Genomic DNA, 14,920 nt, shown 5'->3' with positions numbered 1-14,920 from the left:
ATCCATATTTAGGATGTATACGTTGGGAGGTCGTTTGCCTAGTGCCTAGTGGCCTAGTCGTTACACAACGCTAATGGTTCCAGAGCTCTCACACACCATCTCTCTCTCTTTTTCCCTCTATTTCCGTATGTTTTCTCTGTCTCTCTTTATTTCTCTTTTTTGTCTCTCTTTTCTTTAAATCACATTGATTTCGTTCGTCTGCTGCTACTTGCTTGTCCAACTTCAAAATTTTTACAACCGAACCGTTATTGGCCGAATACCCGAATACGCCTCTGCCACCGTGGACCCGCAAAACGCAACCATTCCTACTTCCTGCTTGCACACACACACACCCCCATAAACCCACACACATGCGCGTGTCCAAACAAAAAAAAACAACCCCTCAACAGACATAGATCCACAGGTGTTGGAAATCCAGCGACAGAACCTGATAACCCAGAAGATCCTCCAGCGTTACCTGGAGCGGCGGTTACATCCGGGCCGCAAGCCACAGATCCGCGTGCCATCGGTGGAGGAAATACTTCCGAAGCCCTTCTCACCGCTCGCCTCCGTCCGCGATGTGAGACAGCAAAATCAAACGGGCGCGAACGATAATGGTGGCTCCCGGTACGATCTGTTCAATGTGCGAAACGGGCGACAGTACAACAGGACACAGCTGGAGGAGGATGGCAGTGGGGCGGACGAGGCGTACCATGATGAGGAGTTGCCGGGTGGTGAAGATTATCGGGAGGAGCGTGAGCTGGACCAGTACGATGATTTGGGCGAATCGTTCGATAATGATCGGTACGATATCGAGTCACTGCAGTCGGGCGAATCCGAGCACGTGGATTCGTTCTATCGCGACAAGTACTACAGCAGACAGAGAGGTAATTATCCTATGGGCAGGCATGCGGCAATCCTCCAAAGCTATTCCTTTCCCTCCCTCCCTTTGTTGATACCCAACCCCCGTGTCCGTGTTGCGTGCTTGGCAAGTCTAACCTGGAGTCATTCTAACAAAATAACAACTCACTCCACGAGTTCTCGAATGTCCGGAAGGCATTGTGGCGGGTTCTGTGGTTATGGTTCTGGTGGTGTGTGTGTTGTGGCAAAGTTACCTGTTCGCTCCGATCTTGACCCATAATGGTTGTCGCTTCGAAGGAGCAAAACGCATAAACAATATTTGCTGAGCAATGGCGTTTCGAAGCGATCGTGATAGCATCGGTAGGCGGCAGTGACAGCTGCATGCTCGCGCGAAGGACACGGTGACACGGTGGTGTTGGGCTACACAAAACACTTTTCATTTCCACTTAGAACTAAACCTGGAGAGAAAGAGAGGGAGAGAGAGAGAGAGAAAGAGTTAGTGTGTGTGTGTATGTTGATGGTTTGTAAAGGGATACAGCTGTCGATAGGAGAGACCTTCAATGTCTAGGCTACCGATGAAATCGGCTATCAGCTGGTTCAGCGTTACGATCGTGATCGTGCTGATTGATACTATTCAAACAGGGCCGTTGTTTTACCCAGAAACTGTATCACATCGGCACTCGTCATTGACGGCAACCAATGTCCTCCAGTGCAACAGGAAATCATGATCAACCTGATACGTAATGGTGGTAAATCTGGGCTTTTAGCTTGTTTGTTACTTTCGTCCAAGAGATTCAAGTGACACCTGCGTCGATAAGATAAAGATGCGAAATTGGATGTCTGGCCCACGATCATGATGTGAGAAGCTTCACGCAAAATTGGATTGCAACGCTTGTTATGCAAAGACCACGTCTTCACCCGGTCGAATCGAAACCTGGACCAAGAGATTGTCCGGTCCAGCTACGGACCGGAATAACGACAACCCGATAACAACAGCACCGCATGATGGTGGTGTGTTGTGAAAGTTTCACCGTGATGTTGAACCTTTTTTTTCCCCGATTCGCAAATGATCATCAAGACACGATTTGAATGGAACCGTCTGTCGGTCCACAATGGGTCCAATCTTTCTCTGGCCAGCTATGGCTGGACATCACAACACATGGTGCTACAGGGTGTCCACCGAGTGAATTAAAACATCAACAGGAAATGAGACGATCTTGGGTCTAACGATCGGTTACGTCTCTAGTGTCACCGGGAAGAAACCTCAAACGGGGACCTGTTTATTTCGGACTCGGGGTTTTTCAACTACTCGGGGCCCGAGCCGGAAGAAATGGCAGGTGGTTGAGGACGATTATTAAGTGAGCTGTTTGATTATGTTGGGCCTAGTTTTGTTTGCGGATTTGCATGGCAAGTTACTGCCATTACCACGGCTCGAATTTAATTAATGCATTCCAGTATAATGCATGCAGGGGAATGAAGTTGCTTTTAAATGAATAAATATTACGGAATGGGTGTCTTTTTTCAATTTAAATTGTTTATCTCGTGTCCGTAATGTTGGAATTGCTTTAAATAATGTTGAAGTAATTATCAAGTAATTATCATATTTATAGTCACCTCTATAGAAGCAATTCAACTTAAAATATAAATCGCCGTTTCAAACCATTTGTCTAACGACTGGAACCCCTTTACTTGGAGAGCCTAAATAGATTATCTTAACCACAATCAGGAAGTACCACGCGCACTTCCGCAATGCCTTTGGACTGTGCTGTCCTCCAATGCTCCTTAAAGGAGCACGCCACACGGCACACGGGAGAAAGCCTCGTGACGTTTTTTCACAAAGCATTACCCAATGTGCTCCTGTCGTTAAGCTTTTTCGATTAGACTTAATTTATCGACACCGTAAGGCAAAGGTCTTGTAATGCTCTTGCGCTATCGTTACCCGGTTCCCGGTCGCTTTCATTCGTTCCGTCCAATGATCGATCGATCGATCGTTCGAAGGTAATTATAGCTATTTTTTGCACTGTAGCTACCATTACGGCTGTGGCTTAGTCTCGCACAGTCTCCAGTAGCCGTCCATCGTTTGTCAATTGCACTAACCACGAAACCGATAGCCATGATTTGGCCGAGGAGAGTGCCAAGGAGAGCTTAGCAAATTCTTTTCAATTTAGGACATAATGTAGCGCACGAGGTGTTTCGAGTGTCTGCAAGGGACCATTTCTGTTCCCTGCGTTCCAGTGGCACCTTAATTTGATGGATGAAATGTTTGACAACTAATCAATGCTAACATGGCGCTGGTGCTGGTTGGGTGAAACAGTTTTCGAACCGCACCGGGCGCAGACACATCGCAGATAAGTGGTGACTGATAGGGACTAATGAGCGGTTACGCAAACTGGTGGCTCCAATACTTTGTTGGCACAGGTCGATGCAACCAGGGTGCAACGGACTAATGCATTTTTTGGAATCTACAATCGGTGGTTTGGTTACTTTGTAGAGTTTTGTTGGAATGCTTAAGCGAGTGTTTTTTAAATGGAAGCATGAATTACTATTCAATTAAGCACGTCGATGGACGATCGATAAAAAAATCTCAAAGAAGCTAATAATTAAAAAGAGATAATTATATATCCTTTCCCTTCAAATTTCTACCCTCTTTCAACTGATAAGTTCTGTAATTTAGAGTCTAATGGTTTGTCTTACTCTTGTTTCGTTACAGCATCTCAGCTCTCGGGTACGTACCAGCCAAAATCTTCTGTAGCCAATATGATGCAATTATGTGTTTAATTTTACTGAATTTTAAACATTATGCAGTATTACAATTAAGTGATGTTATCTTGTTTTTCCACAGCTTCTCATGAATTTATTTTGAAAAAAATTCAAGAGCATAAAAATATTTCATAAAAAACTTAATATAGAAGATAGCTTTTCTGCGCGTTATTTTGAAGTACAAGACAACTATTTCTCTCTTAACCTTTTACGATCGGTTTTATTTTCCGCCCCAAAATTCCAATCATAAACCAATGTCCGGCTCAAGATCGGTCAAGCATCCTCATCGAATCTTCAAAGGATAGCCGTTATGTCGTTAAGTATGCTATAAAGCGGCATTAAGTGTAGCTTACCCACTCAACTGTTGTAGTGCTGCTGCTGTGCGCGACATTTCATTTAATTTTTCCAAGAGACACTCATGCGTAGTCATGCTGAATTCACTCGAAAAGATCAAGTGCCACTCGAGACCAGCAGTGTAACCCATCATTTGGTCGCATCAATCGTACCGTAATAGTAGTTGTCGTCAACAAAAATATCCAAATTACTACTTTCCACCCATACACCCTGATGCGACCGACCATCTCTTGGTTGGATGGGTTTTTAATTTTGATATTTTTCTTTCACTCACCTTGCTTATTATTTTCCGTTTACTGTGGATGACTTCAGCTTTTACATAACATAAGTTTGTCCTTGTGTAGAGGACCTTTGCAAGCTTGTCCACCTTTTTTGGAGACCGAGCAAAGAAAGTCCGATGTAACCTTTCCGAGGGCTTCATTTTTATGATCGTTCCCCAAACGACCGATCAAACCATAAGGAAGCATTCAGTGTCTTTTCCTCACCAGCCTCAAGAAAGATGGCTTCTGCATACGATCTACTTCTACTTCGCTTTTATGCATATCGCTTTCATGTGATCATCGTAATGTGCTTTTGCGCCGAGCAATGTTTCGAAAATGGCTATCGCGATCGTGAGTGCTGTGCAACATCGAATTATGAGATCGCTTCTGTTCGCACCCACGCGAACCGGAGATTTTCGGGGAGCAAAAGGCGGAATCACGGCACACGCATACGCTGCGAAACATCAGCCACAGAACCGTAATTAACCTTTAAGCCATCGTCTCTTTGGCAGTTGAACCAACCACCATCGGCACGGTACACAAGCCATGAGCCGTCGTACGTTGGGCCATCGTTTGAATACTTCTCGGTGCAATCGAAGCGAGCAGAAACGAAGCCAAGGCTGAGGCTGCAATCGTCTTCGTGGCCCAAGGTAATTGGGCATTGATCTGCTGTGCAGCTTCCTTGCACATTGCTCGAGCGCCCTGATAATGGTCCACCACTGTTGTTTATTGTTATGATTGGGGCATCTAGTTGTTAGGTGGCACAAGTGAACGGACCGTAGCTGGCAGATTGGACCAGGGAGCACAGTGAGCTCACTGGTGAGAATGATCTGGCAGCGAGATAACAATGGGGCTTCTAGTTAGATGCTGCCACCTGTAGATGGCGTGATTTTCTCAATATTTTGAAGCCTAACGAGCTAGTTTCTTTAAACGGTGCCAATTTCCTACTTAAGCTAATAACACTTTGTTGTAATGGAACACTTTTAGTCGGGTGGAATAAATTATGTAAGAAAGTGTGCTCCGTTTGAAGGCAGCTATCAATTTGGATAATCAAGCGGTCAAGATTTTACATTCACTTGACCGAATCGTCTTAAAAATGGGGCGCCATATTAGAAGCTGACCATCATAACCGTACTTAAGATAGGGTTTAAAGTGTTTCAAGAGTTACTTGTTATCTTCACCACAACTTATAATTTGCAAAAGATCCGGGTAATAAAATAGTTTCTAGTGATTACCCCATAAAGCTTAATGTTAATTAGGTCTTATTAGCTTGTGTAATCGTTTGGAAGAGTAAAGCGAAGGGTATTTTGTAATAAAATTCACCAACAGAAAAATTTTTGCTCTACGTTTATTAAACGTTGTTTTTTTTTAAATTTGAATTTCAAATTTGTAACGGTCAACCTGATTCAAAATTTTTAAAGTATTCCACTCTCTTATACACTATGTGTTTATCTGTAATGAAATGTCATCGATGTTTAATTTTGATCGTCAAGAGCACATACGATCACGTTTCCCATGAGGCTAATTATTCAAGGATGACTTCATTACGAACCTTTACAACGCTGTGTTTTTAACAGCATTTCTAGCCGGAAATACCACATGCAAACAATGGCTCCTCTTGAAATCACTGCTCAACTAGCAATGTCCAATGCCATGGACAGAGTGTCCTCGCAGAAGCTATCACAGAAGGTAACCTACCTACCTACCGGAGTGATGCGTGAAGACAATCTAATTCGATTCTAAAGACAAACACACATCTTCCGCACATCTCTCATCTCCCGCCCCGGTGGGCAGTAAATCAAACAGAAAATTCGTCCTTGACATTTTGTGTCAAATTAGTCGGCCGGGTGAGGAAAGGGAAGACGGACCTTTCCTGCCGTTCGATCCGGCTCAGTGGACCACACGCTGCTGCTGCTGCTGATGATGATAGACATCTGCACCCCGCGTGTTGACGCCTTCTGCTGTGCTGTGCCGAGATGATCCATTTGCAAGAGAGCACTGGGCAAGCGATAAAAGAGCACAATTATCATTCCGTGCCAATTAGCCCCCAGGGCACACGGAGGTGTAGTGCGTGGTGGACCCACCGTGAGATGTTTGGAATCTGACGCGCGTAAAGGTCGTCCGGACTGGAACCGGCGAACCGGACCTGAGAAGCTCTCGGCTTACGCCGTTTAATGCCGAGTGGACGGTGGGAAAGCAATCGTCTTGACTGGTGTGAAGTACGGCTGGGGTATTATCGGGTACCATTCCTTTGACTCGTTTATCACACAAGCCCTTACGGCGCCGGTTTGAGTACCAGTTTTTCCCAGCGTCTATTTAAGTCGGCCAGTTTCCTCTTCCGTTTCTGTGCCGTTTGGTGCGAGCGGTTGTGCCATCAGGAAGGAAACTCGGTAGGTCGTCAAGTTCAAGGACGGAGCTAAGACTGGGCGGACGGTACTTAATGGGGTCTGATGAGTACTGTGCCAAGCCTGTGAGTTGTCTGTGTGGTCTGTGATAAAATAAACTCTCGGTCACCTCGTGATAATGTGGGTCTTTATCGGACACCGATTATCGAATTATAGTCATTTGTATGATATCAATTTACGATATGTGGGTCTTTATCGGACACCGATTATCGAATTATAGTCATTTGTATGATATCAATTTACGAATAAAAATTAAGGCCTATTCGAAGTATCTTCATCTTCATATCTTACATAGGCCACGAGTTGGTTTGGTGCCGTCATTTTAATTTCAATAATTCTTCTGGAGGTTTACATAAGCTTGGCGATTATAGCGATATAAATTTTTATCAAACTTTTATGCTTATCTAGTACATCAACGAGTGTTTTAAAGTCTGTTTTATAGAATTTATAAGTCATATAATTATTTATGGTTCAACAATTTCTACCTTACATATTGGGTGAATATTTCTATGAAAATTTTAAGATGTTTTCCGATGTTCACCAATCCTACAATTGGTATATGCAGTGTGAAGAACAGAAGATCTCTCAGAATTTCGAAGAATAATTGGTCCTCATATCCACTTAGTATCGAAGCTCTGTTCTTATACGATTCAACTTTTAATTTAAAAAAAAAACATACTTAAACTAGAGAAATCTTCACTAAAAGTTACATTAAAAGAAAGTAAAAACAGTTATAATTTTCCTATCAATATTAAACAATTTTAGTAATCGGTAGCCTAGTATATGTAGAATCTGTTATACGTTTGTAGGACACTTGTCTATAGAGCTACCAGTTGTCTTAGCACTCTTGCCTAACTTAACTGATGTCCTCTCATAGTCTTAGAAACACCCTTATTTGTGTATAATAGTCCAACAGATATGTACGCATGTCGATAAATTCCCTTACATTATTGTCCTCTCCATTCCTTTTACCTGTATGTTATAAAATGGTTATTCACTCACACACACAAACACTACCCTAACACATTACTCTACACCCTTCATCCCCACAACCACCACCTTCTTTCTTCCTGTACGTGCAAACGGAATTAACCTACTCATCTGTACAGTCACCTGGACACGGGGGCAAGCATTTATGTTTGGGAGTTTTGTTATTAATACTGGTTGTTATGAATTTTCCCTACCTTCCAAAACCCCGACCGGAGGAAGACGGCTGTTATACATGTTGTTTTAAAAGGTGTATTGACCGAACCCTACTGACCCTGTAACACTGACTGCAATTTGTCTGCATCACCTTCCCAATAGCGCCTGCACGGACACACGGACTTGACCGCAAAAAAAAACCATCCAACGCCCACTACACAACATACACAACCTGCACTGTAGCCTGCCGGGTGGTCGTCATCGCTAGCCTAATTATGTGTTTCTTTTCTCTTTTTTCTCTTCTTCTCTTCTCTCTCCATCTCTTCTGTACTACCATTTTGCACTACGAAATTGTGTAAAACGTGCTGATATTCGTCTATATGCCGATGCCAGCACGCGATTCGGGCGAGTTGCTTGATTTGAACGCGCTGGATGAAGATTTCGAGGACGATCCGGAGCTGAGTGTGCTGAGCGAAATTACGAACGAAATACGGTTGCGCCAGGAAGCGGTTAAAGCATCCGCGGAACAGTCCGAAGAAGACGGTGCTGGGCGAGTGAAGCGTCAAGCGATCAATAACCGCACGTCACGCCGTGGTCGGGTGACGTACCGGGACACACCCACGATCACCAATCGGGTAGATGCACGGTACTACACGTCGGACGATTATGTCGACTATCCGACAACGCCCCGGTTGAACAAAAACCTGCGCGACAACTACTCCGAGTATCGGTTGCTGTCGAAGAGTCGCATCGCCGCGAACGAACCGGTCAAACCGAGCAGGCCGCGTGCCACCACGACCCAAACGACACTTGCCCGGAATGCGGCACGATCGCGCAATCGTAATACGCTCAAATCGCTGGCCTACAAACCCAACGTTTACAATGCCAACAGTCGCCGGCCAACGTTTACGCTGTCCGCGTACAATAAGGCTCCTACGCGACCGAGCAGCAACTCACGCCGGGGAGGAACGTCACGGGGCGCGTACAAGGATGAGGAGCCGGGTCGGAACTGGAATCGGTTTGGGCAGGCTACTCCCTCGACACAGGATTGGCGTCGGAAGACGGTCAGTCTCGGTAGCTCCAACATTCAACCGAGTACGGCCGCCCTGACGGTAACGTTCTTCCTGCCGACGGACACAACCGTATCGGTGGTTGCCAACTCCAAGACGGAGATCAGCTTGATCAAGACGACCACAACGAGCATTGAGGAGATCTGTACGTCCTGCTTCTCGCTCACGCAAGGTCCCAACGGACTGCCCGTGCACGTGCTCAACAAGGAGATAACGTCCTTCAACAACGATGGTCTGTTCGAGATCACCAAGTTCATTCTCAGCTCGACACCTACCACCACGATCTCGGTGTCGCAGAACACCTTCCGCGGCCGCTCCACCGCATATTCGGCCACCATCTCGACCACCATCTACGAGGCGACGCCGTTCGTACAAACCAAGGGCAAACCGGCCGATCCTAACTCGGTACTGTCGAACGCTCCGTTGGCCAATATCTTGCTTTCCCAGCTGCTGCTCGGAAATCTGGGCGTACCGCAAGAGCCTAACTTTATCCCGCGACCGACCGAATTCCTGCCCGACCCGAACCGCTACCAGGTCGTGGTGACGACGGCCACCGATTACAAGACGCACGTGAAGGAGGTGGTCGAAACGATCACGCAGACGAAATCGATCGTACTGCCGGTTACGTTCCAGGGACGCGAAATCTTAACGACTGTGTACGAAAGTGACGTCACCAGCACGGTGATAACATCGTTCATTACCGAAACACTTACCATTCCGACGACTTCAACGATTCGCATTCAGCCCACCACGAACCCGGCAGATGATTTGTCCAACAAGTTGAGTCTGCTGCTGCCACTGCTGGAAGAGCGAGAACGACAGAACCGTCTACTGTCCGCCATTGAGCCAACGCTGCCCGTCGTTGCACCGGTACCACCAACGATTGCACCCTCGCCTACGGCCACTAGTGCCGTGTCGAAGGTGTACGTGTCCGGACAACATCCCGGCGAGTTTAGCGTGTCGTTTACCACCATCTTCAACACGTAAGGCAGGCGAGCGGTGGACCTTTTCGTTCGGGGAGTCAACCATTGGCGGAGGTCTCGTTTTCTGGAGTGCGCCATCCCGAAGCTGAGCTAAATGGGGGATGGGACTTGCTACCGGACACTGCAATACTCAGCTTGATTTTAGGGTAACTATACGCTGCATTTACACGACGAACTTCGTGACGAGCCTGTTGGTTGATTAATGTGTTTCTTCCAGTTTAAATTAGTGTAGCGTTGAGTCACCTGATCCCGACTGCGATTTTTTTATTTTGAGTCATCGTAAGAAGCAGACAAACACAGCTGAAGAAAACCCCGGATTCATCCGGACGGGAATCGTCGGGACTGTAGGAAATAATTTTTGCCCCAAATGCAATCTCTCAAACGATCGCGAGAGATCGCGAGAGCTTAGGAAACAAACCATGTCAGAGATTTGAAGCGAATGTGACAGTATCTGCACCGTTGATTGAATCGTTTGCATCATCAATAAATTGTACTAAAGCTGTGAAGATATAGACAGAATTGTTGCCATTTTTTAGTAGCCTTGTTTAGTTGGGCGCTTGGGAGACTCTTGCTTGAAAGGATTGTCGAGGTAAGAAGGTTCCATCTATTGGTAAGTAATATGTCTTCTTCTGCCAAGATCTACTAAAAACCCAAACTGAAAAAGGTAATATATACAATATATACTATTGGAAGCTGTGAAGGTAATTAACTAGTTTAGTAGTTAACTAGTTTTTAAATAACTTGTGCTAACATATTTGCTTCACTAACCTTACTGTTTCCTCCGGTCGGTTCTTTCTCGGTGCCTGGGACTTGTATTTAATTTTTTCCCATAAGCTCAACTATTTTTATTGCTTTTTTACCTTCCTTTGTGCGTCTTTAACCTTTCTCTCCTCTACCATATAAACTTTTTAATTGCTTTGTGGGATTCCTTCTAGATCCAATCACACAAATGTCAAATGCTAAAATAACAGACTTTGCTAACATGTACTGCATTCTTCCTCCATCTATCGGATCTCCCAAGCACTTTGACATTAGGTCTTTTGCTCTAAAAAAAAAACTTCTTTGCTTTCTATAAACTCCCGTTCGGTTGAAGTTTTACGGTTTTAACCGGAAAACGTTGCAATCGCGCTCTAAGTCATTCTAAGCTGCCCATAAATTCACGTCCACGGCACCCTCTGCTCCACAATCAACCGAATATGCTAATGAACCATATGCTTGGTTGGTGAGGATTCTTTCGCGAGCAATCTCGCAGCCGGAAACATGAATCCCGAACGCTGGATAGCGCTAAATGTCATCGGAACACAATGACCTCCCAAGCCGGCAAATGGCTAACGATGAAGGGAAACAACCATGGTGATCTAGAATTACCAAGAATCAGAACGAGTTCTGGCTCAATTACTGGCGCAGCGAAGGTCTGGGGGGGGGGGGAACTATTTTTAAATCCACCATCGAAACCGATCCCATGTTTTCATCGCCAGCTTCGATACCTGAAGATCGAACAGAACATTTGTACGTGCGTTGTGGTTTGTGGAATCGGATCCCAATCACGGTGCTAGGTCTCCACGGACGGTTCAGAACAATCAGAGTACTTCAAGCTCCAAACATGCTTGTCGTGACGTGTGGAGAGAGTAAGTCGTGTCAAGCCCTTCAATATGATTGGCTCATAAATAATCAATGTTTTGCTAATTGTTGTTATTACTTAGCACCCTGCAGGCGACGGCGCATACCACCGCGGTAGCAATATTATTCTAATTCGCTGTAAGCCGGAATGTGCCCCGAGGAATGGTGCAGCTTATGTAACGCGCCCGTAAGAATGGACCAATTTAATTGGAATTTATTACCAATCACGCCGACAGTTGCCAGTAATGTTTGTTTACATCAACCACTACTGTGTCACTACTACCGCCACTACTATTATACTAGCCCTGTCTGCATTCAATTTGTCTGTGGATCAATAAAGAAGAGGGTAAAACGTTGCTGGGGGCAACCCATTTTAATGGCTTGTTAATTTTAATTAACACACCCTAGCTGTGTTGGTTGATGGGAAGCAAACTGACCTGATTGTTTTTTCGACTGAAAATATTGAAATGGAGTTAGCGAAGAAACGACCAAAAAAAAAACACACAGCTCCAGCTGTTCGAGTAATTAGCACAATAATGGCTGACATTACCATTCCCTTCGCAGCCATTGTGAAGTGAGTTGAACGTGTTAAGAATGTGGTTTATCTGACCCGAAGTTGCGCCGTCCAGTAGCGGTACTACGCCAGAAGAAAGTGTAATAATCCTTGAGCTGTCTCTTTCGCCTGGGTTTCGGGTAAAGTTGTCGTTGAAAATTAAGGAAAATGTTCAAACTTCCCATTCACCTGTCGTTCAAGGTCTCGCGTGGTCCGCGATACCCTTTAATACGATGGACCACGACATTGGAACACCATTTCAATCAGGACACTCACATACGGTTGTGGCGTTGGCCCTAGTGAGTAGGTGACCCGGAGATCAAGCTTCGAACGGTTCGAGCTCAAGGATGGTCGTCTGATTTAATCGGGTCGGGTCCATGTTGTGGACCGAAGACAGGACTGCTTACCAAAACTTTACTTTCGCTTCACGCTCATGGTGCTATTTCGCCTTATCGCGGAACCATTTTTCACGTGACTTTCGGGGGTTTTGAATTGCTGAGGTAAAGATGGCCGGTTGGTAAATATTGACCGGTGAACCGTGAGTGATTTATGCGCCGTGTCGTTCGAGGGTAAACGGTACGCATGTCACGTTTAGTTTGTTAAAGCGCTTCAACAAACTTGAAATGGTATGGAGATGAATTTAAATCAGATGAGTACATCTCTTTACAGGGTTGTCAGCTCACTGATGTTTAAATTTTTTTTTTGTGTTTAAGACGATTTTCCTTTGTTTTTTTGGTATATTTTAAATATACTTTTAAAAATCCTGCCTTGTCCTCCTTTTAAATTTACTAAACTAGATCAACTATAGCACAAAACTATAGCTATAGATATTTTCAGGATTTTTTAAATATATTTATTCAAAATCCCATCCCAAGTTGGCAAGTTTTTAGTCTTCAAGAGTTCAAAAGTCTGTGAGGAAGAAAAATTCTTGATGGAGGTCCGTGGCTACCCACGATTCAAAGATAAAAACGAGTCCTCGGACATGCTTATCCCTCTCTTCCGAAACTCATGGATTATAACTCCATTTACTCCAAGATTTATTTAAAACCATTCATCTAAAACTATTTATTCAATATTTGAAGTCAGTCTGATCTACGTCTACTCAGCTAATCTACGAGTTTGTGCAAAGACTTTGACGCGTTTTGATGAGTACAAATTAGGAGAGTTGGTTTATACATCCAATCCAGCAGGTCCACAGTGAATAAGACCATCTGGTCTGGTTGGTACGCCTTCGATTGGGGAAAAATTTTATTTATATTTTGTGGTCAACATAGGAAAAAATGATCAAAGAATTCTTGTTAGTTTAGGAAGTTAAAGAAAACTGATTAGAAGAAAAAGAAATCTTGATGCAGTATTATGTACAAATTTCTAAAATTTGGAGTGCATTTTAGTGAAAGTATCAAGTGCAATTCTAGTACACATTTTACTAAAAGCAGGTATAGAATACTGATAAACCCCTCCAAATATGTCTTTTTATTCATTAGAGACGGCCCCTATTGCTTATTCTGTCCCCTGATAGTATGCCAAACAAGAGACTCTTACGAGCTTTATCTTCCGTAACACCGATCGGTGACATGTACGCATGTAAAATGTATTACATATTACTTTTACTCCCTTTTTGTAGAGCGCTTCTTTGCGAAACCGTCTTTAAAACGCGCACGTAACGATACTTACCACAGTCCCAACCAACACCACCAAAACACAACAGCAACAACAAAAACCAGCTCCCACTGATATGGCCAAAATTTCCTGCTGCATGTACAAAAAATGGTCCCACATCCTATAAATGGAGAGCAAATGAAACGAAACGAAAAAAAAAAAACAGTAAATACCGCCACGCTTGTGTAACACATTTTGTTTACACCGGTTTGCCCCTTTCCGATGCTGCACCGGAGTTGACAGATAAATACAAAGTAACGGTGCGGAGTCTATTAGATATGTTCCAGTTTTTTTTTTCGGAGATATTTTAGGACGTACGTCCTCCGGTCGTCGTGAGTATTTGATCAAGACATCCCTCAATTCCGTGACGATCGAAAAGCGGAAAACCCATCTCTGTTTCTCACCACCAGCTCCCGGGTCCGGATGATGTAAAGATATCGATCGTCCGGTTCGTTGTGGTGGCAGTCCAAGGCAGTCTCGTGTAAACTGTGTTCAATGAAAGCAAAAACCACTGTACCACCCACCACCACCATCCATTCGAAACCTTACCGACTCATCTCTCCTAAGCATGGACAAAAACAAAACCGGTTAACCGATCAGCTAGATTGGCCTGCTTAAAGCCCACAGTACCCACAGTGACCGATCTCTACACCACTGTGTAGAGCAAAACCCTTTCAGATGGCACTAGAATTTACGCACGCCGAGCGCACCATAATGTCGAAATGGAGCTGCATTCCGATGGTGTGTTCGGCGTTGGGTATGTTATATGCGTCTGTGTGTGCTCGTGTCTCTTCTTTTTCGCAACACAAAACCACACCGAACAGAACCACCTTGCGGATTAGCGGGTGGCTCACACAAAACACACATCCCAAGGCCAATGAGTCGGTTTGAACGAACCATTTTGTTTTTGTTCGTACCTTCAAACCAAACCTCACTATTAGCATAACGGAGAACAACGCGTTGCGGTTGCGGTTTTCGGATCACCTTCTCACTCGATTCAATTTCGTGCCCGCGACCTGTTTCTGTCGTGTAGTTGTCCTCGCCAAAACCGTTCGTCCTTCCATGCCGATCGGCGGGCGGGCTGGAACGAAAGACTTGCGCCTCGTCAGACAGGCGACGAACCTCGCCGCGGTGAAGACGCTAGTGCTCGCGCTGCATCCATTTGTCGATCGTTTCCTCGGTTGATTCGTTCGCCGTTCGGACGTTCGTTTGCATCGTGTGAGCCTCGGGAAGGGGGGGGGTGGCTTTTGTCCATCGTGGTAGTAGTAGTGGT

The 14,920-nt window shown here is 44.9% G+C and overlaps 1 protein-coding gene across 1 annotated transcript; it reads left to right on the top strand.

The window, feature by feature from the left end:
* Window positions 1-389: 389 nt before the first annotated feature.
* LOC118517331 lies at window positions 390-10,327 on the top strand (the record flags this gene model as incomplete). The annotated part of the gene is made up of 4 exons (XM_036063313.1): window positions 390-866; window positions 3,551-3,565; window positions 8,156-9,961; window positions 10,033-10,327. Coding segments are annotated over 3 exons (2,156 nt in total), but the record flags the coding sequence as incomplete, so codon positions are not given.
* Between the last annotated feature and the right edge of the window lie 4,593 nt (window positions 10,328-14,920).

Source organism: Anopheles stephensi, unplaced genomic scaffold (assembly GCF_013141755.1).
Source record: "Anopheles stephensi strain Indian unplaced genomic scaffold, UCI_ANSTEP_V1.0 ucontig94, whole genome shotgun sequence".
Classification (NCBI taxonomy): domain Eukaryota; kingdom Metazoa; phylum Arthropoda; class Insecta; order Diptera; family Culicidae; genus Anopheles; species Anopheles stephensi.
Note: the sequence above shows the minus strand (reverse complement) of the source record. Positions and strands in the feature narration are given on the sequence as shown.